General features: G+C 40.6%; 1 protein-coding gene across 2 annotated transcripts; it reads right to left on the bottom strand.

Moving 5' to 3' along the window:
- Positions 1-3,062: 3,062 nt before the first annotated feature.
- LOC104861162 (beta-defensin 33) lies at positions 3,063-9,085 on the bottom strand. 2 transcript variants are annotated; one of them, XM_010622502.1, is made up of 3 exons: positions 9,009-9,085; positions 5,408-5,549; positions 3,063-3,275 (listed from the first exon to the last, which is right to left on the bottom strand). In XM_010622502.1, exons 2-3 carry the CDS (start codon positions 5,463-5,465, stop codon positions 3,145-3,147), a joined length of 189 nt encoding a protein of 62 aa, XP_010620804.1. In that variant the 5' UTR covers positions 5,466-5,549; positions 9,009-9,085; the 3' UTR covers positions 3,063-3,144. The 2 variants fall into 2 exon arrangements, with proteins under 2 accessions (XP_010620804.1, XP_010620796.1); XM_010622494.1 differs by having other exon boundaries at positions 8,922-9,068.
- Between the last annotated feature and the right edge of the window lie 14,753 nt (positions 9,086-23,838).

Below are 23,838 nucleotides of genomic sequence, written 5' to 3'. Positions count from 1 at the left end.
CTCAAATTTAAGGCAACTGAGTATTTATTAAAGCCAGCCCTGGCAGAGTAACTCAGCGCCACTGATTAGGTAATGTATACTCATGTATTTAGCCTGACCCAATGTTTCTTTCTGTTTATGACTCTCTTAGAAGGTATTCAGAAACAACTTTCTTTCATTTATACTAGTAAACCTTCAGTACTTTCATGTGCAGGTAAATAACACTCACTGGCAGAAACTCTGGTCTGTGAGGTCTTGGCTAGCCATGCACACAGGTGCATGAGAGGTTGACAAGTTATGTCTTGAGAAAGGCAGTTACCCACTAGACGCCTGCACTATCAAGACAGATTCATTAGCAAGGAAAACTAAGATCTGGGTGTTCAAGGTATTTGTAGCTGTGAAAACTTAGAGAGAGGACCCCATTCCAATGCCAGGTCCAGTTCCTTAGTGAGCGCTGCATTGTTCATGTGAGACTGGGTGAGTCCACAGGTTTCACCAAGGCTGCCCTAAGTGACTGGAGAATCACTGAGAACACTAGCAGGACCGTTGCAAGAGCTGTGCTGCTTGATGAGGGCAGCCAAAGAAGTTGCCCATTGCTTGGACTCAGCACAACCACAGGGGCACAGGACTCTCCACCAGTGATGAGTTTGGAGAAGTGGATGCCACTGACTTCACCTTAAACTTCTCAAATTTCCATTTCGTTTACCTGTTTCAGGTCAGAGCCACTGGGTCACCCTCACTTGGCTGTGAGTTCCAGATCCGCAGCCTTTCTGGATCAGCCCTTTCCAAAAGCAAACCCCCACCTGGGCCTCTGTGCAAGGGGCTTGGAGATTTCCTGATAAGCTTCTCCTTATTCAGACCTGCACTCCTTCCCCTGCTCCCAGCCCACCCCCCTGAGTTTGTAAGTCCCTCACATCCCTCTGCCTCCCTGGGCCTCTCAACACAGGTGATTTTTCTTCCTTTTGATCAGCTTTCATTTTTGCAGGCAGTCAAATTGCTTTACTTTCTGTGCCTTCAGGGCCATACATATAACCACCTTTGCAACATTTAAACAAACCTACACGTCAATTTAAATGCTCATTTTCAGAAAAGTTGCAAGTATAATACACAGTTCCCATATATTCTGCAGCATTTAATTATTATACTATAATAGTGAAATATTGCATTATCATCATCATTTGTCCTAGCTAATGAACTAATGTTGCTATATTATTAACCAAACTTGGTTGACATTTGGATTTCATTAGTTTTTCCTACTATCCTTTTCTACTATAAGATCTCATCTAGGATACCAGTTCAATATCAGTCATCATTTATCTTTACTTTCTTGGCTTTGGAAAAGCTCTCAGGTTATACGTGCTTTTCAGAACTTGGCAGTTTCATATAATAATGAAACAGTTAATTCTGTAAAAACTGAGCTTGTACTTTCATGAACTCAAAGAATGAAAACACAAACCAAAAGGAGGAAGTTAAAAGAGTATTTATTAATATAATAAGAATAGCTCCTGGGTTTTGAATATCTAGGACCAGATTCCTAATGGTGGTCTGGATTGTGTCCTTTGTCCTGTCTATCTGAATATGCAGAGCAAGGAGCGTGTGCAGGGTATCCTTTCAAAGAAAGGGAACTCAAAGGATACTGATTATTTTGTATTTCTAATGTTCTCCAAGTCAAGTCCAGAGGTAGGGAGGGGCTGTCAACTAACTTAGCATACTCATAAGAACCTTTCATCCTGGGAGGAAGGGTCCTGTCTCTCCGTACTTATCCTAACCTTTTATCTTTTGTTGTGTTTGTTTTCACATTTCCAAGCTTAACTAGCTGCTTGAGTTAACTTTACTTGGTGTACATTACTTTCTTTCATCCAACTCTTTCTTTAGGCTGTCCTCATTGCTTACTCACAGGTTTAATAACTAACCTGCTGCAATACTATTGAGACTTGTAGAATATGCCTCAATTTCCGTATCTCTGATATGTTTCTCATGATTAGTTTGAAGTTATAAATAATCAAAAGTACTCAGTGAGGTGGTGATACGAGGCCAACGAACCCCTCCATCTCCTTGAAGATAAGTTTGAATAAACCCTTTTTACCAAAATACATATCCTCCTTTGATTTGATCAGTGGCAAGTAAATGAAGTGTATGTACATAAATCTAAATGTAGGAACCTAAATGGACAGTAACAATTTGAGTTCTGCAAAGCAAAAATGACCAGAAATGGTAATTTTTTTGTTGTTGCACCAGGGATTGAACTCAGGACTGTGTGCTTGCGAGGTAGGTGGTGGCACCACTGAGCTAAATCCCTGGCCGAATGGTAAATATTTTTAATCAATTCAGAACACTGAAGCAGCCATGACAGCACAAACATCCACAGACGAGGGCTTCCAGAATTGCTTCAGACAATGGAAAGAATGGCTGGATAAGAGGGCATTTTAGGGGGATTAGTGACAATGTGTCCTTTTTTCTAATTTTTTTTTTTAATTTAAGCCTTTCAACTGTGTTCTGAGCACACCCTTAGACTGTCAGTATCATTTGTAATGATCGCACCTCGATGCTGTGGCTCAGCCACTTCTTTTCCTCTGAAAAGCTCCCATTTGTAAAATTCAAATCTCAGCTGTGTGGACAAGGGTTCCTTGGGTCCTAAAGAGATGGTTCCAAAACAATTTGCCATTTGGAAAGGCATCTTTGGGGAGAAGAAAATAATCACTGTCTGCTAAGACGTGGTAATCAGGGTTGGTTTCGATAATCTCTGAGTTTTGATTCTGTGGGTTGTGGGCTCGGTGACAGCAGTTCATGACTGAGTAGCACAGGGCACAACACAGAGAAGTGAGATTAAAATTTGCTGGACTCTTTCTGTGCATGTCCAACACGCATGCACACACACATGTATGTCACAGAACTTTTACCACAAATCAGATTCAAAGACACCCACATGATGTAACTTGCAGAGGTCTTGGAGAGCAGCCACTCACAGTGAGATGAAGAGAAAGGCTGTCCCTGTCCAAATCGATCCCTCCGCTCCCCTGTGTAGCCCGGTGGCCTGTCACTCAGGCTCCCCCTCAGCAAGACCATGCAGGGTGCACAGGGGAGCAGTGGAGCTGCCTTTATTAAGCAGGAGTCGGGGGAGCTGAGCTCCTTGAAACCGTCACCCTCAGGGCCTGGGTGCTACAGTTACAGTCTGCAGCAGTGTTTGTGGCGACTCTTACACTCCGCAGGCAGGATGGAGCAGCCGTGGGTTTTTTGGTGCTTGCAGGCACCACCCATTTTCCCACACTCAAGGTAGATGTCATTTCTTCTGTACCCTGCAGAGAGAGACAGCAAAGATTTAAACTCTTGTTCAACCAAATATAGAATTTACCTAGGTTAGCAGGGGTGGGCAAACCAATGCCGAGAGGGCCAGAAGAAGCCACCAACTTGAGTATGACCTGGGAAATTAGAGTGGCTTTCACACTGGTAAATGTTTGAAAAAAATATTCAGAAGAATAATACTGGTGATATATTAAAATGATATGAAATTTAAATTTTAGTGTCCCTCAATAAAATTTAGTAGGAAGAAAGCCACTCTCACACATGTACACATTATCCATCGCTGCTCTAGAGCTAAACGCAGACACGGGCTGTTACGGCAGAGTCCTTATGGTCTGATTCTTTACGAGGAAAATTCGTGGGCCACTGTGACACAGGCTCCTTCCTTTTCCGATGAAGAAACTCTGACTCAGAGAAAGCACTCAGTTCGACTGCGTCACAAGATTAGAATTGTATTTCACTTCCGCTCCCGTGTTCGTCAGAAAGTTTCCTAAAGTGCCTTCCTCCTCCTTTAAAGAGCAAACCTCACAAGTGTGCAGCACAAATTAGGTGATAAATCTCGGCGAGTGACTAACCAGAGGGCTGATCTGACTGTGAACACCGGGTCTCCCTTACTCTGTGCGGTGTGTGGTCTCACAAGCTGTGAGGCCCTAAATGTCGAAGTCGTGGCCCACAACAGGCACTGGTGCTCTGGTGAGGGAGTCTGGGAAGGGAACGATAGGTGATGTGGAAGGCGACTAGAGCCCTTTTGTTTTGAGAGCAGCGGAGAGTGGAGAGAACCTGAGTCATCTCTGTGGTCCAAAGAGCCGGAGAAGAGATGGCAGAGCACAGCAGGAAGGCAGGAAAATGAGAGGTCTCCATCGAGTCGGTGGCTTCTCAATGCACAGCGTGCTCAGGCAGGAACTGGGGACTTGGCCTCCGATTCCTGCCACCATAACTAGTGCCGTGGGGGAGCAGATTGTTTTCATAGAAAGGGAAGGATAAATACAGACCCGTAGGTGTATGCCCAGTCGGTATTTACATCCACAACTTTCCAGTAAGTAATCTCTCAGTCTGCGCCTGTGCTCCACCCCATCTAACCAAATCTATCATCGATCACATCAGAGTGCTGGACATATACACGCCTCACTTTATGCTTTCTTTATTTATACCCAATAGCATTCTCTTCTGATCCTTAATTGGGGACAGCCATGATGCTGCTTGGTAATGAATTTTGAACAGAGGTGGCATGTCCTTTCAGAGTGGAAATATGCCCCTAACTGCCAGCGTGAGATTCCTCCGAGGTCTTTCCTTTGCAGGGACCAGCAACACCCATGGCCGCAGGGGCCTCATTAGCTGGGTATGATCAGCCCCAGAGAGCAGAGAATCCTTGTGGCCTTGATGCATTTACATCACTGACCAGAAATCGATGGCCTTTTCCAAATGCTGAGTTTTGAATACTGCTTTCACTATAGTGCTGCAGAGCCGGAGCCAACATATGTAAAGTCATCAGGTGAAATCGGGACTTCTTAAACTTGAATTACAACAAAACATTAATAATCTTGTAGAATACACATGTGCCAAATATTGTCTGAGTCATACACAGAAAAGTACTCACTGTTTATGTAAAACATAATGAGTACATTTATTTTCAGGAGTTGTTGGGTATTTAGTAAGAACATTGTCTGCTGTTCTAATTCAACAAATGCTTACGTCTGGAATTCATTACGTTTAATCTGTGAGGCTTGGAACCTGTTTTCCCATTTCTAAGTCTCACATGTGAGGCATCTGTATACTACACCACCGGGAGGAGGACATGTGGGATAGCACATTCAAAGTCCGATTTTAGTAAGTAAAAGGAGGCCAACATTTGCTATAATTACTACTCTTTAGTTGCTGTTTTGATTCACATGGAAATGCTATGTGATCTGTGGGGCCAGCTGTAAATGTAATAGACTACATTGAGAAACTATGTCAGCAATCTGTTACAACTCATCGGAGATAATCTCGGGAAAGTCTTTTTCTCTAAGCATTTCTTTCCTCGTCTGTGAAGTGCTGTGCCTCCCCAGCCCTGGTCTTGTTCTCTTACGTACTGTGGTGCCTCAGTGGATTGTGCACCGACGTGGTGTGCTGGGGATTTGCAGCTCACCTGATGCTGTCTGGATAAGGCAAACCAGAAGAACAAAGAGAAGGGAGAGCAGCCTCATGATGGCAGTGAGTCTCAGGGATGTAGGAGGGCCCGGAAGTGTGTGAGGCTGGCTTGATCTTCAGTGCACAGGGGCCACAGGAATCTGGAAGAGATTGCACAGCTCAGCTGATGAGGAAAGCTTATATTCGGAGGACTGATACTCAGCTTAGGGCCTGAGAATGTCTAATGATTGAAACTGGGATTACAATAGATCCAAGTTTCTTCCTGTGAAAAATGAAGAACTTTACAGAGTTGGATTTTTACTTTGAGTAATATTTTTGAAAACTTTACAAAAGAATGTTATTTGTGAATCCCCATTTCATTCACCCATCCTCCTTATGTTTTCAGCTTTCCTTTAAAAAATACAAAATAAATAAAATAAACCCTCCCTTATTAGGATCTATAAAAGGAGAGGCGGGTTTGTACATGGAAATTACCTTCTCTCCTTATTCACTCTCAATTACTCTTTTGCTGCCCAATTAAAGGATGGACTCTACCACGGGCAAGGGAAGCTCTGATGGTGAGGAGGTCCTTGCACAGACCCCAGGCATCAGTGAGTGGGGAGTTTCTTAGTAGCCTTGTTGTAGCAATACTGTCTTGCAGTAAAAAGAGATAAACAGCAGAGTGCCTAGAATAACCTACTGACTTTTCTCTTCCTCTCTTCTCCTTCTTCTTCTGTTTTGCATTTTCCCCCTAAATTCTGTCTCCCTCCTTCACTATGATGTGAATTTCTAAAATAACAAGCCCTGTTTTATTCTCTCTCACACACAACACCCTGAATAGTAGCTGGTATAGAGAATGTACTAAAATACATGGTTTGAAAGCTGAGTACATTTTATGAGGGACTCAGCAAATGGATGAATAAATGGCCCGTGGAGAAGGAAGAAAGGAAGGGTTAGGATCTGAACATCTGTGCATCTCCAGAGTTTATGTGTTGTAACATGAATCCCCAGGGTGATGGCCTTAGGAGCTGAGGGCTTTGGATGGAATGAGATGATCTAGTAAGAGCCCGCAAGAATGGGGTCAGTGGCCTTAGGAAAGAGCCAAAGATGCTCATTCATTCCTTCTGCCATATGAGGAGACACCAAGAAGGCATCATCTACGAGCAGAAAGCTCTCAACAGATGATCTGATCTTGGAATTCACGAACTCTAGGAGTCTGAGAAATACACTTCTGCTTTTACAGATTGCCCCGTTGATGGTATTTTGTCTTGAAGGGACTAAGACAAGAAGGAAGGATAAAAGGAAGAAAGACATTGGAGCGATAGGGAGGAGGGAACTCAGGGACCCAGGCCTTTCCATCTAAAGTTGGTCCCTGGTCTTGAGAAACCAATGGAACTCTCAAGTCAAAAGTAGATTGTGGCTGATATTCAGAGATCAAACAAATCACAGTGTCTGAAGTAGAGAGACAGAGGGAAAGCTAACAGTTAAAAAAGCTCTGGAGTCAGAGACACCAGAACGTAGTTCAGTCTTTGGTTTACCACTCACCAATTGTACAGATAACATTTTATAGCCACAGCTCCTCCTGTGTTCACTGGAGATGATTATTTTGCCAACCTCCTTTCTTGCTATCAGAAAATAGGTTAAGCAGGTTTCCATGGCTGACCAGAAGCACTTCCCGCAAAAGGTCCTGCTGTATCTAGTATCACCTCCAGGACCTACAACCCAAACACTGGCAGGGGCTTTTTAATTAATGGGTCCACGAAATTACACAGGGTGTTCGTGTCCTTCATCCTTTGAAGCGTGAAAATTTGAAAGGAAATAAATCTAAATTCTCCTTTTTAAATTCATGAAATTAGACATTTGTATGGAAGGTGTGGAGATTTTTGTTGTGGAAAACAGTTGGTCTTAGAATAAGTGTTTAGCGATACTCAAAAATCCAAATTGAATTTTAGTTACTAAGTATTACACCTTGATAAGTTGGCATAATTTCATGAAGTAATAATACTCTTCTTATCACTCTAGTGAGAAGATGTTCTTAAATACTTGTTATACCCCAGAGTACTGAAGATGCTGTTTTAGTTCATACAAGTTCCCCATGAGGTAGCTGATGCCAATCATATTCCGTTCATAACACTTACAGAATTATCACACATAATTTGCAATCCCAAGGGGGACCGGGACCTCAAGAAGGCTTTTCTGGTCACAACAAAATCAACTCATTGTGTCTTTATTAAACCTTAAAGACACCAGGATAAATTCAAATTATTTTTTGAACAAAGTTGAAGTATCAATAAAGACTTCTTTAATATTGCAGCCCAACTGCTACTGGGCTTCTGGGGGTCCCGGAGAGGACCCACTAACCTGCACTATGCCTCTGATCACCTGCACCCACTCGTTACTCCTTCACAGACCTCACAATGCAAAACTCCTCCACCTTCGCCTTGGGAACAACAGCGTGTGCCCAGTATATGAACTAAGCTCACTTTTGACATTTTCTCCTGGCCCAGAAGTGACTTAGGCATAAAAACTTCTCCACTAAGACCTCTCCATCAGGAGAAATGTATTTAGTTTAGTGATCTGTGTGGCGGTCCAGCTGTCACAACACGAACATGCCTGAGTCGGGGAGTGAGGATTGAGAAAGGAAAGAACACTCAAACCAGAGCGGAGACGAAGAGAAGTCTGGTTTATTTCGCAGAAACAGCTCCTTTTATAGGTTCACAGCAACAGGAAGCTTTTAAGGGCACACAACAACAAAAAACACCAAGTCATTGTTTTTCAAAGACCGGATTTCCTGACTCTTACTGATAACATCAGATCTTCGGCTAACGAGCTTCCTGTTATGTCAGGGTGAGTTCCTGACTCTTACAGATAACATCAGATCTTCGGCTAACGAGTTTCCTCTTATGTCAGGGTCAAAGAATCAAAACAAGCTTAACAAACAGTTTCCTTGAAGAGTAGCAAATGCTGATGCCTTAATTATACAAGAAGAAGTTATTTTCCAAATGTCAAACTCCAGTGGGCCATGACTGGGCCCCGACAGATCTGGAAACTAAAAGTCAAGTGTTTACATAAAAAAAATGAGTCATATTCAGTTCATTATAGAAGCTTTGAGGGTTTTATATCTCCTATCTTAGAAACACTAAATTTATAACAATTATGAAGATAATCCTAGTATTTTGGTTCATTCAGGCTGCTAGCACAAAGTTCCTTAGAGTGAATAATATACAAGGAACAGAAAATCCACTGAACACAGGTAAGGAAACTGGGGAAACCATGATCAAGAAACCAGCTGATCTGGCTTCCAGTGGTCACCTGTTTTCATAGAGACGGCTCCTCCTGTGTCCTCACAGGGTAGAAATAGCCAACGTGCCTTCTGTACAAAGGCACTGTTCCATTCAAGAATCACTTCCTTAAACCCCACCCTTTAGTACCGTGATTAGCATTTGTGCTTCCATGTGAATTTCAGGCAGGAAACAAACATTCAGACAGAAGCAACTGATGATACTGCTGACAGTGAAAAGACACACACAAACCTTCATCCACATTCCTGTCTCCTTGGCGGGTACAGTGAAGAGAGCCCCTCAGCTGCCTCCAGTACAAAGTCTCTGGGAAAAGCTCACCGTGTGGTTGTTCCTCCACTGTGCACAGGCTGAGTGCTCCCTCCTGAGGCAGGGGCTTCTGAGAGCAGGCACCCAGAACACATGACTGTGGGGTCACAATGGGTGCGGGGAGCTGTGTGATGTTATAAGAAGTGCACTGTGATGCCACTGGCCGAAATGAGATCTGTGTAGCATGAAGGGCAAGGAGGCCAAGAGGGAGTGGGGGCTGGTACACACCCACGTCAGGGGTTTTCACTGAAGATCTCAGCAAAACAAGGCAACAGCTGAAGGGTGGGTGATGCAGTGTTAAGGAAGAGGGGCTCGTTTTAGGCTCACAGATTCAGTAGGAGGACATGAGAGGAGAGGTGGTGACAGGGGCATCGCCGGAGCCATATTCTTCCAGAAATGGGAGAGAGAGCTCCGGATCCCGAGTGGGAAGGGTGGCCACTGCCTGGAGTACGGACAGCTCTCCCTGGGACCCAGCACCTCCCTGTTCACCTACAAAGCAACTTCCGTGCTGCCGAAGTCAGAAATATATTCCTTCCACACAACAGCCATAGTACAACACCCAGGAACACTACGATGGTAACATACGCAAAGATTTCATAGGGTAAAACGGACCCATTAAAAATGACTAAAAATTCCAATAATGATGATGTTTGCAAATGAATAATAACATCAAATTACACTTGACACCTTTGAATAAGAGATTGTGAAATAAGCAAAAAGTAAAGAACAAAAAGGTAAAAGGGAGGCCTATGATATGAGATGGGATTCGGAGGGAGTGAATAATACAAAGAGTTGAAAAGATAAGAGCTTAAGAGGGAACGTTCCTTATTATTAATGTGTATAAGAAGTGGAGTAAGGATTTTGGAAGGCATGAAAAAGCTTGAATGTCAAGAATTAAATTAGAGAAAAGAAGTAGCTAGAGGCAGCACAACAGTGAAGATCCCTGACTGTGAAAAAGGAGAGGCTGCCTCAAAGGGAGCTCCTTTCCTGGTGGAGGTCTTCCTTTGGTACCTAGAGGCCCTGTCACTCGCTGGCACAGAACCTAGAAAAACTCCCCACCCCACGGGGATTGCCTCTTTGCTGGCAGAAAATTGGGGGCAAAAAAGGTGCAAGCAAAGTATCCTGGCATTTTCTGAAAAGCATGACAAGATCAGAGGGGACAGATGCTTAGGGATGGAAGGAAAGCTCAAGACGCGGCCACCACTGTGAGATCCAGGGAGCAGCCCAGTCTAGAGGCTGCCCCGGGAAGGGCCAGCTGCAGGAACAGGAAGGCGCCCAAGCCGGGCCTCATCAAAGCCCCACCTCTGTCAGGTGTAGCATAGACCTCCCTTCACCCTGGTCTCCTCATGTGTTCTCTTCCTTCCTTCTCTTTCCTGCCGACATCTCTCTCTCAAGCTGGGAGTCAGTTATCTTGGGGCTCTAGACTAGTTTTGATATCACAGTCCTGTGATGGACAGAAGCTAACCATCTTTCCAGCTCTGCATCTGTTAAATAATTAGGGTAAATGCTTTCACTTCTCCTTCCCTCTCCTTTAGTCCTCTTCTAACTTTAACTCTTCCCTGGTTTTACTCAACAGATATTACTGATCAATTTACTTTTACCCAACCACGGTACTAGGCATTAAAACATCAAAGTAAGCTTCAAGACATGAGTACCTCATTCCACAGGACTCACTGATGGCAGTTCTGACCCTGACCAAACAATTACACCAAGGAATAAATAAGAACAGACAGTGGAGAACAAGCCACTCGGGCATTGTCAGCTTCTGTTTGAAAGAGTCTTGAGGCGTCCATGTCCTGAGGATGTGGGGGCTGGCAGGAGGAGCAGAAGCTGTGGCCGGGAGGCAGCAGCTGTGTGGTGAGAGCAGGTGGCTCGAGGGAGGCAGTGTAGGGTGCAGATGTGTCAAAGCCTGGGAGTCTGAGGGTGCTTGAGGGCAGTGGAGGATACAACTCTGTTGTTTAGTGCAGGTGCACATGAGCTTTGTTTTAATAATGAATCAGCTGGATGGTCATACATGTACCTCTGGCTATGCAAGGTATGTGGTATGTGGCTGTTTTGTGTTACTGTGTCTCAGAAAAACTGGTAATGGCCATTATAAGGGATACATTGTAAAATTAAAATTCTTGTTTTCTTGCGATGTCAGCTCCACATGTGTTCTTTACTTTGGGAACCTCAACCTGACTGGGCCTCCCTTCAGCCCACCAGCCCAACAGGCAGGTACCAGGCCACACCTGTCATGTCAGCATTTTGATCACTGAGGCAAGGAAACTACTGGAAGGCTCCAGGAAGATTATGTTTTCAAATATGATCCGCAAAATTTTCTGAAGCTGTCACAAAGTAACTTACTATATAAATGAGAAAGGGCCCAGGCACGGCACCTGCCTCACAAGCGCAAGGTCCTGAGTTTGATACCAGGTGCCAAGAAAAAAAAAAGAGAGAGAGAGAGATGAAAATGAGAAACTCTGTTAAAATTAATATAATTCTTCAAGCTTTGTTTTCCAGAAGTTTGTTTTCCAAAAATCTAATGATGTGATCTTACTCCTCAAGAGCCTTCCCAGCCCCATGAAATCATAGAATGTGTACAGGATTACCTGCCCATCGGCCCTCGGCAGCCTGAGCAGAATGAGCCCCAGTGTACAACCTGATGTGAGAAATTTTCACAGGACATCGAGGCTGGTACAACCTTCAGGGGGAGGAGGGTAACAGGTATACCAGAGGCAACTTTGTGAATGATATAAAGCATGCATATCCTTCAAAAATACTGTCACTTTTCAAAATGTTGTTTTTATTTTATTATTACATGTTGGCAGTATATAAAGCTGAGATTCACCTTCAGGAACAGGGACAGGTACATAGCACAGTTTGATCCTTTTTCTTTTCCAATTGAGTTTATTGGTACATTTTAGGTATACAGTACAGTTACAGTCATCATTGGGATCTTGTACCTTTACATGACAGGTCTTGGTTCTCATTTTTTCCCCTTGTCCCTGCCCACCCTTCACCCACTGCTGCCTTCTCTATTTACAAATACTTTATTTCCATTTTTCATTTTCTCATATTTTTATTCTTTTCCCTTATTACCTTTCCCCGACCCTTCCCACTTCCCCTACACCTTTAGCCCCTTTCTTCCTATTTCACACTGCCAATTATATTAGGATCTTATGTACCATTATCATTTTTCACACTAGAGAAGCTATTTAGTATTTATATATATGTGACTTATTTATTTCACTTAGGAGTATATCCTTGATTTGTGTCCATCTTCCTGTGAATGAATCTAATTTCACATTCTTTATGGTTGAGTAATATTCCATTTTATAGAAAAACCACATCTTTATCCAGTTTCCAACTGATGGGCAAATGGGCTGTTTCCAAATTTTAGCTATTACAAACTGTGCCGCTATAAATATAGGTGTGCATATATCACTGTGATATGATTCTTTTAATTCTTTTGGAAAGATATCCAGCAGAGGGATGGCTGGGTCAAACGGAACCTCTAATCGCAGCTCTTTGAGGCATCTCCATATTGATTTCCATAGTGGTTGCACCAGTCTGCACTCCCACCAACAATGGAGAAGGGTTCCTTTCTCCCCATGACCCCACCAACATTTATTATTGATTGATTTCTTGATAGCAGCCATTCTTTGTGGGGTGAGGTGGAATCTCAGTGTTGTTTTTATCTGCATCTTTCATATGACCAGTGATGTGGAACATTTTTTCATATATTTACTTGCTGCTTTTACTTCTTTGTCTGAGAAATGTCTGTTCATTTCAGATGCCCATTTTTGAATTGGGTTTTTATATTTTGGGGGGGCTGATTGTTTTTAGTTCTGTATATATTCTAGATAAGAGCCCTTTGAGGAGCAGCTGGTAAAATTTTTTTTCCCACATTGTAGGTTGTCTTTTAGTTTTGTCGATGGCTTCTTTTGCAATGCAGAAGCTTTTTAGTAAGATGAGATCCCAGTTTTTTATTCTTTCTGCTAGTTCCCATACTACTGAGGATTTGTTCATAAAGTCTTTTCCTATGCCCATGTCTTCAAGAGTTCTGCCTAACTTATCTTCCAGCAAATTTGGTGACTTTTTTTTAATAATTAGATCTTTAATTCACTTTGATTTTACTTTAGCACATGGTGAAAGATAAGGGTCCAGTTTTAATCTTTGGCAGCTTGAAATGCAGTTTTTCAAACACAATTTATTAAAGAAACTATCTTGCCTCCAGTGAGAATGGTCTGCTCCTTTGTCAAAGATGATGTAGCTGAGTACATCTGGAGTGGTTTTTGTGTCTTCCAATCTGTTCCACTGATCCTCAGGTCTGTTTCTTTGCTAGTACCATGCTGTTTTTATCACAGTGGCTTTGTAGTATAGTTTCAAGTTGGAAATTGTTATACCCGCTGCTATGTCTCTGTTGTCTAGGATGGCTTTGGCTGTTCTAGGTCTCTTCTAGCTGCAAATGAATTTTTGGATTCTTTTTTTCTAGTTATGTAAAATATAGTGTTGGAATATAAATCAGCATTGCATGGAATCTGAATAGGAGTTTTGGTAGTATGACCATTTTCACTGTGTTGATTCTTCCTACCCAGGAGCAGGGGATATCTTTCCATTTTCTTATATCCTCTTTGATCTCTTTTTTCAGAGTGCTATAGATTTCAGCCTGGAGGTTTTTTGCTTCTTTCATGATTGATTCCTAGGTACTTCATTTTTTGGATGCTATTGTGAAAGGAATTACTTCTCTAATTTCTCTCTCAGTGAGTCTGTTATTTGTGTACAAGAATGCTATTGATTTTTGAGTGTTGACATTGTATCCAGCTATTCTGCTGAAAGTGTCAATTAAATCTAGAAGTCTTTTGGTGGAGTTTTTTGGGTCTTCAATGTAGAGTATCATATTTTTAGCAAATAGTGACAGTTTAACTTCTTCCTTTCCTATCTTTATTGCTTTAATTTCTTTCTCTTGTCTAATTGCTGTGGCTAATATTTCTAGAACTGTATGGAAGAGGAGTGGTGATAGTGGGCATCCTTGTCTTTTCCCTGATTTTAACCTGAAGGTTTTCAGGTTTTGGCCATTTAATATGATGTTGGCTGTTGGTTTTTCATGGATAGCCTTTGTTAAGTTGAGATATAGACTATCTATTCCAATTTTTTGCAGGGTTTTTATCATGAATGGATGTTGAATTTTGTCAAAAGATTTTTCTGCATCTATTGAGAGGATAATGTGGTTTTTGTCCTTGACTCTGTTAATATAGTGTGTTACATTTATTGACTTATGTATATTGAACTATCCTTGCATTCCTGGAATAAATCCAACTTGGTCAGGATGTATGATCTTCTTGATGATCCTCTGTATTCTGTTTACTAGTACCTTATTAAGGATTTTTGCATCTATATTCATTAAGAAGATTGGCCTGTAGTTCTCTTTTTTAGTTGTGTCTTTCCCTGGTTTGGGAATCAAAGTGATACTTGCTTCCAGGAATGAATTTGGAAGTAGAGCTTCCTTATCAATTTCATTGAAAAGTTTAAAGAGTAGTGGCAGTAGTTCTTCTCTAAATGTCTTGTAAAATTCAGCATTGAATCCATCAGGACCTGGGCTTTTCTTTGTTGGTCAACTTTTAATTACATTTTCAATTTCACTGATTGTAATTGGGGTGTTTAGAATCATTTTTTCTTCTTTGTTCAACTTTGGTACTTCATAAGTATCTAGAAATCTGTCCATTTCTTCTGTGTTTTCCATTTTGTTAGAGTACAAATTCTCAAAGTAGGTATTGATGATCCTCTGGATTTCTGTTGGATCTGTTGTGACTTCACCTTTTTCATTTCTAATTGCATGGATCTGAGCCTTTTATTTAGTTTTTTTTTTATATGTTTAGCTAAGGGTTTATTGAGTTTATTTATTCTTTCAAAAAACCAACTCATCAATTAATTTATTTTTGTATTGTTTTCTTAGTTTCCATTGCATTGACGTCTGCTCTAATCTTTATCATTTCCTCTCTTATACAATCTTTGGGTTTTTCTTGCTCTTCTTTTCCTAGGGGTCCAAGGTTCATCATTAGGTTGTTTAGTTATTTGCTCTGATTTCCTAGAGTGGGCATTCAATGCTATGAATTTTCCATGTAGAACTGCTTTCATTGTGTCCCATAGATTCCTGCATGTTGTATTAGTACTATCATTTATTTCTAAAAACTGTCTAATTTCTTCTTTAATTTCCTCTGTGACCCATTGATTGTTTGGGAGAGTGTTTTTCAATTTCCATGTGTTTGTGAAGTTCCTATGGTTTCTTATGCTATTGATCTGCAACTTGATTGCACTGTGATCTGATAATGTACAGGGGATAACTTCAATTCCTTTGCATTTATTCAACCTGTTCTATGAGCTAGTATGTGGTCTATCTTGGAGAATGACCCATGTGCAGCCGAAAAGAATGTGTATTCTGATTTTGTGGGGTGGAACACTCTATAGATGTCTATTAAGTCCATATGTTCAAAAGCCTGGTTCAGTTCTAGTATTTTGTTTTGATTTTTTGTCTAGATGATCTGTGTATTTGTGATAGTGGAGTATTTAACTCCCCCACTACAATTGTATTAGTGCTTATTTGGTTTTTCATGTTATTTAATATTTGTTTTGTATAGTTAGGGCATTAATATTTGGTGCATATATGTTTATGATTGTCATTTCTTCCTCTTGAATTATTCCCTTTACAAGGATGGAGTGGCCTTCTTTGTCTCTCTTAATCAGTTTTGGTTTGAAATCTACTTTGTCTGCAAATAAGATTGCTACCCCTGCTTTTTTCTGGGCTCCTGTCACATGCAGAATTGTTTTCCATCCCTTCACTTTCAGTCTATGGGCTTCTTTTTGCAATAGGTGTTTTCTTGTATTCAACATATTGTTGGATTTTGCTTCTTAATCCATTCTGCCATTCTATTTCTCTTGATTGGTGAATTGAGGCCATTGACATTGATGATTATAACTGATATGTACTGACTTAATATTGTTATGTTGTTGTCCTTTTGTTGACTCTATTTATTTTCCCCCCTCTCCTTTTAGTTTCCTGCCTTGCCTATTTGATTTGCTCCATTGGGCCTCATGGTTTTGTGACCTTCATTGTCTTTTTCTAGGATATTGTTTAGAATTCCTTGGAGCACTGCTTTGCTATTCATGAAGTTTCTCGGGTGTTCTTTGTCATGGAAGTATCTTATTTCCCCATACATTTTGAAAGAGAGTTTTGCAGGATATATCAGTTTAGGTTGGAGGTTGTTTTCTTTTAGGATATGAAATACCTCACTCCAGGCTCTCCTTGCCCCAAGGGTTTGTGTTGAAAAGTCTGCTGTGATTCTGATGTGCTTTCCTTTGCATGTGATTTGTTTCTTTTCTCTTACTGCTTGTAATATTTTGTTCTTCTGTTGGGTTTCTGGGATCTTGATTATTATATATCTAGGTGTACATTTTTCTTTATCATGGCTAGTTAGAGTCCTATATGCCTCATTTACCTGTATGTCAAAGTCTTCCCTTCTTTTGGGGAAGTTTTCTGTCATTAATTCTGTGAACAGCTTTTTAAAGTCTTTTTATTTTCTCCTGCTACTTCGTGGATTCCTATCAGTCTCATGCTATTCTTCTTTGCATCATCTAGGAGTTGTTGGATCAATTTCTCATGATCCCTTACTGATTTTAAGAGACCTCTCTTCACGGTAACCAACTGCAGTCCTATCTTCTATATCTGAGATTCTATCTTCACATTCTTCTTTTGTTTTTTTAGTTTTAAAAATAATTTTTATTTTTTAAAAGTTAATATATGTATTACAGGAAACAAAAATACAAGAAGCAAAGAACAAAGTCATTGTCAATCATAAACACCTTAGCTGGATGTGTTCTTTTAGGTCCTGTGTGTACATATATGACATGCCATTTTATGACTGAGTTTGTACAGTGTGTGGCATGCTTTTCTACACATCATGAATATTCATCAATTCAAAAATCCCAAAGCTACAAGAGTATTTTTGATAACTAAGAACACACTACAGCAACTCAATCTGTTAGAAAAATAATTGTAGTCCTGCCTTTCTTGGGAACAACAATTTCACTGAAGATAAAAATGGCAACAGGCCTCTAGATAGAAGTATTGGCAAAGTTATAATTACAATACTGCATTTTCTTAATGCTGTTTAAAATGAGACATAAAGCAACAGAGTACACCAAGCCATGTGTCAGAATTATCTTTACTATTAAGATATTAGCAAGACGGCATATTCCCACTAAGTTATTAAAGTATTTCTACAGGACATCTAGAAGACACTGATTCCTCTCATCAAAATGTAAATCTGAACACTTTGCTCACATCTCTCCCTGTGCGCTTATTTCTACTCCTCTGCTGCCAGCCTAGTGATGAGTCCTAATATGCACTGCCTAGAGGTGTTGTAACAATTCCAAATCCAAGATACATCTTTCTTATCATTTACAACAAAAACATCTTAAATGTGGTCTAACTCACTACCTCTAGTTTTTATGGTACACTGTCACCCCCTGGCATCTATAAAGCTTAGATGCTGTGCAACAGAGTTATGAACTATGTGCAAAATATGCCCAAGTATTTTACCAAAAAATGCACCCACAGGCCTATGGTTATAGTCTAAGATTATCTTCCAGATATGAACATCTAGCAAAGAGCCTTCACCACCCTCACCTACCCTTTTCCCTCTCCACTTCAGTGACGTAAATTCAGGACCACATCTAGCTCCAAGAGGTGGCTTTAACAAAGGTCACTTCCAGAAGACAGTTCTTCCTAAAAACTACTTTGCTATTTCTAATATAATTAGGGCAGTAAGACTTATCCCTTAATACCCAGCAATATTTAGCTAAAATATATATACAGAACAACAGCAAGACATATCTTTACATTCTTTTATCCTGCTGTGAAAACTTTCAATAGAGTTTTTAGTCTCCTGGATATCTGTTTGAATCTGTTTCATGGATTCCATTTCTTTCCTATGCTGTGCATTTATTGTTTCCATTTCTTTCTTACGCTGGGCCTTCATGGCTTCTATCATGGTCCTGAGCTCATCTATTTTTTGTCAGATTCTGTTCTAGAGTCTCTAATCATGACTTTAATTTTGCTCACCATCTCTATAGTTATCTGGGAAATTATTTCTATTTTGAATTTTTCTAGAGCCTGATTGATCTGTTTTGTTACTTCCTGAGCTATGAGTTCAGGGTGTCCTGGTGATTCACTGTCAGACTTTTCATCATCATTTGCCCAACTGTTTGTCACTGGTGAACTGGAAGTCTACCTTTGTGTCTTGTTTAAGTGTTTCCTCGTTTTTATTTTTGTGGCTGGGTTATCCTTGATTTAATTCCTGGATTATTACTTAAATCTTCCAGATACAGTTGTGCTTTAGCTTTTGAGTCTCTAATGACTCATAGACATTCTCATTTTCTTAATATCAGAGAAGACAACTCATTAAATCAATCACAATCCTTTAGCCCAATTGATACAATCAGCAACACAATAGGATCAAGCACAACTTACAAACTGACCACTTGTGGTAGTCATTAATCTATCACCTTTAAACCATGTGAATTAAATTAAAATAAAAAGCAGCCCAAAATATGTTTGCAGTGAATAAACTCTTCAATATAGCATATTTACCATTTAGGATGGGGGCTTAGACAGAGTTAGGATGAGAGGACTAGATAAGTAAAAGAATTGGAGAAGGTTTCAAGTGAAGCCAGAGGACATAGGATGACCATATAATCTTTAGGAAACTGTTAGTCAAAAGGGAAAGACAGAGTGAAAGAATAAGGACAAGAATATAACAACTTAACAGTAATAGGGGCTCACTTTCCTTTGAAACTATTGACCCTTGAGTGAGGTAAAATGAGAGAAGAAAAGAACACAAAGGAAAAAGAAAAAATGATAAAAGAAGAAATCTGAGTTGGTGCAGGAACAGGAACAGACAGGGAGATGAGGAATAATATGGGGGAGCAAGAGACTGAGTTGGAAAAAGGACAGAAAAAAGAAAGAATTTGCAGAGTGGAATGAGGAAAGAAGAAAAAGAATTTGAAGGGCCTCTTTCAGACCATATCTCTGCTGTCATAATATACAATGTGCACAGCCATGTGCAGAACTAAGTCCTTTGATCTCAGCTAGCCAATGGCAGACCCCTGAGATTCAGACTGACTTCGGGCTGCAAGGCCCAAATTGAGTTCACTGACCTCCTGCAGGGTTGAACTCCACAAAGTTCTACTACAGGTTCCCTCAACCCTTTCTTTGAATATGTTCAGTGTCTGCAGCTCAGAAAAATGCCCTTTATGACCACCTGGGCCACTGCAGAGTGGATCCAAGGACTGGCACAATCAGGATGCCTGAGAGCTGGGGGGGGGGTGGAGGCATTGCAGGGGCTCCCACACGGCAAGCCAGTCCTCACTGATTGGGCCCAGGCAGGTCAGAGGGAGAACGGATCTCAGAGCAGCTGTGCTGGACCTCCACCTTCCACCTTCCTTCCTTTGGATGGTGGTCACAGTGCAGGCAGAGCCAGCTTGATCCTTTTTTATGCCCTTACCTCCCTCCTTCCCTCCCTAAGTCCCCTTTTCCCATTTTCATTGTTGTTATTGTTGTTATTATTATTATTATTTTGGTACCAGGGATTGAACTCAGGACCTTGGGCTTGTGAGGAAGGCATGTTGTCACTGAGCTAAGTCTCTGGCTTCATTGTTATTGTTATTACTATTTTCAGCTCATATATATGACATGAAATGTTAAATACCATGATATCTCTAATTTGAGTAAGGCAAAGTACAAATAATGAACACGGTACTGTCACTTTTATATTATCTCTGTGACTCATTAAAATATCTAAGTTTTAGATCTTTGGTACTAGTACTTTTGTGGTCACAGTATACACATTTTAAGTAATCTAATAAGACTTCATGGTTTAAGAAGTAAATATTTGAACAAAAGCAAAACTGTTAAAGAATCATGGAAATGACTTGGCCTGCAAAATCAAAAGCATGCATTTAAGGGTGTGCTTTGTCAAGCCGGAAGAATAAGATGACAACATATAAATTGCGATTTCAGTAGAGAATTTAAGGCTACTTTGCAGGGCTTTGTTTAAAGCAGCACTACGTGTCCACATTCTTTCCCTGCCTTAACACTGTCTCACTGATCTGTCTCCTGGAAACAAGCAGTTCCACCCTGCCTCTTAGGATTACCTGCAAGGATGGAGGTGCTCCCTAACCCAGTCCAACACGGCAGCCTCAGACCATGCACTGCTACCAAGCGCATGCAGTGCAGCTAGGTGAATGAGGAAGAGGATTTTAATTTTTATTTAATTAATAAATATTCTGTTTCTTTACATTAACTTTTGAATTAATGAACATACAATCTGAGTAAGTGCAGTGAGGATTCAAAATAATACCTTGGATTTTCTAAAGTCTCAAGACAGAGAAAAGCGATGACACCTTGTTAGGGTAAAAGTATTTTTTTCTGGGCAGATGGATTTCATCACATGATCAGCAGAGGGAATCATTGACCATGGCTACAAATTAAGTTGCCAAAGTATTTTGTATTAAAAATGGTTATTATAATGCCATACCTTTAAAATTAAATAAAAATATAAAAACAATAAATTTTGGATCTTATCCTTAAATTGTACTACACAAACCAATAGCTACACTTTTATCTCAACTGATCATGTCCTGTCTTTCATCATGTGCTCTTATTTATTTGTTTTTTATTCAAATTAGATGTGTTGTTTCTGGTGTCTGGAAATGTCATCTTTAATTGTAGTGTAGAGATTAAGTTTGGCATAACAAACAAAGCAGACACAGTGAGAGAAAGAGAGAGAGAGAGAGAGAGAGACAGAGAGAGAGAGAGAGAGAGATTTTCAATATCTCCTTGAAGGGCATACTCCAAATGAGGTAATTTTACCTAATCAGGTCCACATCCAAATAATAAAATCCCCTTCAAACAGCACCACAGTATGGCCTTAATATATGGCCTTCAGTGAACATGTAAGACCCAAAAAAGAGCACATCATGATAATTCACTCTAATTGTCTCACTTGATCTTAGCCAAAAGGCCAAGAATCAATACTCATTAAAGAATAATGGAAAATTCTCATATAATTCACAATAGCATCTGTACACTTTAAAAAGGCTGACTGCCTGTGTCATCTAGTATATAGTATTCAGTATTCACATTTCCCCTCTTGTTCCAAGAACAGACTCCACAGTCATTGTTGTTCCCTTATTGTTATTTTTCCATTTTAAATCTGGAGTTTCACATTAAACACGCTGTTTTGGCTATTTTAGGAACTAATTGTAAATGTTCTTGGAGAGGGGCTTTATTGGATTTCAAATGTTGAACAGAGATAGAGGTTTTTGTATCTCTCATGTTTAGCATTCAACCTTACTCATTTTAAAAGACTCATGTGCTTGCAATTATTTTAAAAGTAATGCATTGTCATTTAAAGATCTTCCCATAAGGGCCAGGGATTTAGCTCAGTGGTTCTGCTTTCTGCCTTGTAAGTGGAAGGACCCGAGTTCAATCCCCGGTTAAAAAAATAAAATCTTCCCATAAAAGAGGATGAATTTCACCTGCACTCCTGTTCCCACCCCAGAGAACAACCAAACAACTAACAGCTATGTGTGTGTGTGTGTGTGTGTGTGTGTGGGTGGGTGTGGGTGTGGGTGTGGGTGTATGGGTGTGTGTTGTCTTGCCTAGATCCCAGATTACTTGCAACTTCCTTCTAGATAATGTTATAGTTTAGATGTACAGGGTCTTCCAAAAGTTTCATGTGTCTAAAAGAGGAGCTGTCACAGCAGGGTTGAGGGACATGAGTCACTGTGACCTTCACCTAGAAGTGTATACTGCTGTCCCCAGCTCCTCTCTCATGTTGCTTCCTGACTGAAGGTGAGGAATTCTCTTCTGCCACATCTCTCTGTTGGGCCAGTCCTTTTTTGGAGCCAACCCAACAGGGGAGGCATCTTCCGAAATGCGAGTCCGTTATGGGTTTCAAGTATTTTGTCACAGTTCCAGGAAAGTTGACTAATGAAAAAGATTCTTAAGCAAAGTGGGACCGTTGTTGTGACTGCACCTGCAGGTGACTCAAAAGCCTTTGGATGTGGCCTGTGGGATAAGGTGGAAAAGGTATGGAAATGTCAGCCAGAGAGGCCCTAGAAAGTTACAAGCACAGCTTGATGGATAAAACACAGTGGAGATAAGTTCGCTAATCTGAAAGGCCAGGCTCATAAGGTTTCACAAGGGAATGAGGACTTTACTGGAAACTCAGCTATATCCCATATGCATTACAACCTAGAAAAGAGTTTCTCTGTGTCCTCCTGATGTCCTTAAACTTTGTATGAAGTTCAATTTAAAGGTAAAAGGTGAACTGATCTGATGGACAAAATTTCAAAGCATCCCAATATTCAAGCTGTGGTGTGGATACTGCTACTATTTTCTCCCGGATCCACAGTGAGAATCAGTAATCAGGAAGAAAAATAATTTGAAAATTTTGAAGCATCGCTAAAAAGAAAGTGTCTGCAAAGTTGGGGCAAAGGAGAGCATGGTTGCTGAAAACTTAATATTATTTAGGTGTCTTCTCATTTCTTTTTTGTTTATTTCCTGGATTAATGCTTGTGTATTGCTTATTGTGAGTATCTTTATTGCTAGTATTTAGAACCCTTAGGGAATGGCTATTTGTCAGATTGTCTTCTAGGTATAGGTGGCCTTTGGGCTGCCCTTAGGCAATCTCAGTCTAGGTACACCAGGAAGGACAACTGACTAGAACAATCATGTCACCTTGGCCAAAGTAATACAATCAGCATCAACAACAGCTTCAAACACAGCCTGGAAGATGATAGATTGTGGTAATGATCGATCTTCCACCTTTGACCCTATAAACCAGTCTCGTGATTTTATACCAAAATCTAGAACCAACCAGAAATATGTTAGCAGTAATAAATATGACCTACAGTGAATTTGCCCTCAGGAGGAAAACATAGAAGAAATTGGGGGGTAGAGAAATAGAAGGAGAGAGAAAGGTTAGAAGTAAGGCTGGAGGACACAGGTAGACGATGCAAATTTGGGAAACTGGTGAGGACAAGAGGAAAAGAGAAGAAAGGAACATAAATAAGAATAGAAAAAATGTAACAACAGGAAAACTAGAAACTCTACTCATGCTTCTATAAAAATAAGAATTGAGAAAACAAAATAAGACAAAAGCAGGGAGAAGAAAGGCCAGAAATAAAGAAGGAGAGAGAGAAAAAGAAAAGGCAGGAATAAAAATGTCTGCTTCAAAATTTGTCTCTATTCTTACCTATGTACAATGTGGGAATAAATGCTTTTTTGCTTCTGTACCTGAGATCTGGATCCTTGTGCTGGCAGACTCCTCAGGGCGCAGCTCAGGCCCAGCTACCTGCTGAGTGATTCTCCTGTCCTCCAGGCCAGGCTCAAGCTCTGAGAAGTTAACACTAAAAAGAAGAAAAATACCTTGTATCCGTCCAATAGAAAAGATGGATTGATAGTATCTTAGGAGGTAGTCAAACTACCCTGCATAGGCTCAGGATGTAATAAGGTAAAAAGCTTTGAAAGACTTGGTTTTGAGACTATAACTCCAGGATGAGCTGTTCATTTAGTTGCCTAGCCATGTTTATTCTTGAGTTCAGCCACCCTCCTCTGAGTGGCACCTGAAACCTTGGACTAAGGGCCAAGCTACTGCTTATATTGGCAGCAAACCTGTGTGCCATCCACAGGAATTTCTAGGCTTACAAAATGAAACAGTTGCCAGGTCCTGGTGGCTTCCACCCCGATTTCAAAGGAAGTTCTGCAGAGCTAGGCAATCAGCCGCTGAAATTGCAA

Source organism: Fukomys damarensis, unplaced genomic scaffold, assembly GCF_012274545.1.
Source record: "Fukomys damarensis isolate Sample0158 unplaced genomic scaffold, DMR_v1.0_HiC HiC_scaffold_18, whole genome shotgun sequence".
Lineage (NCBI taxonomy): Eukaryota > Metazoa > Chordata > Mammalia > Rodentia > Bathyergidae > Fukomys > Fukomys damarensis.
The sequence above is the reverse complement of the archived record's forward strand: the minus strand, read 5'-3'. Positions and strand labels throughout refer to the sequence as shown.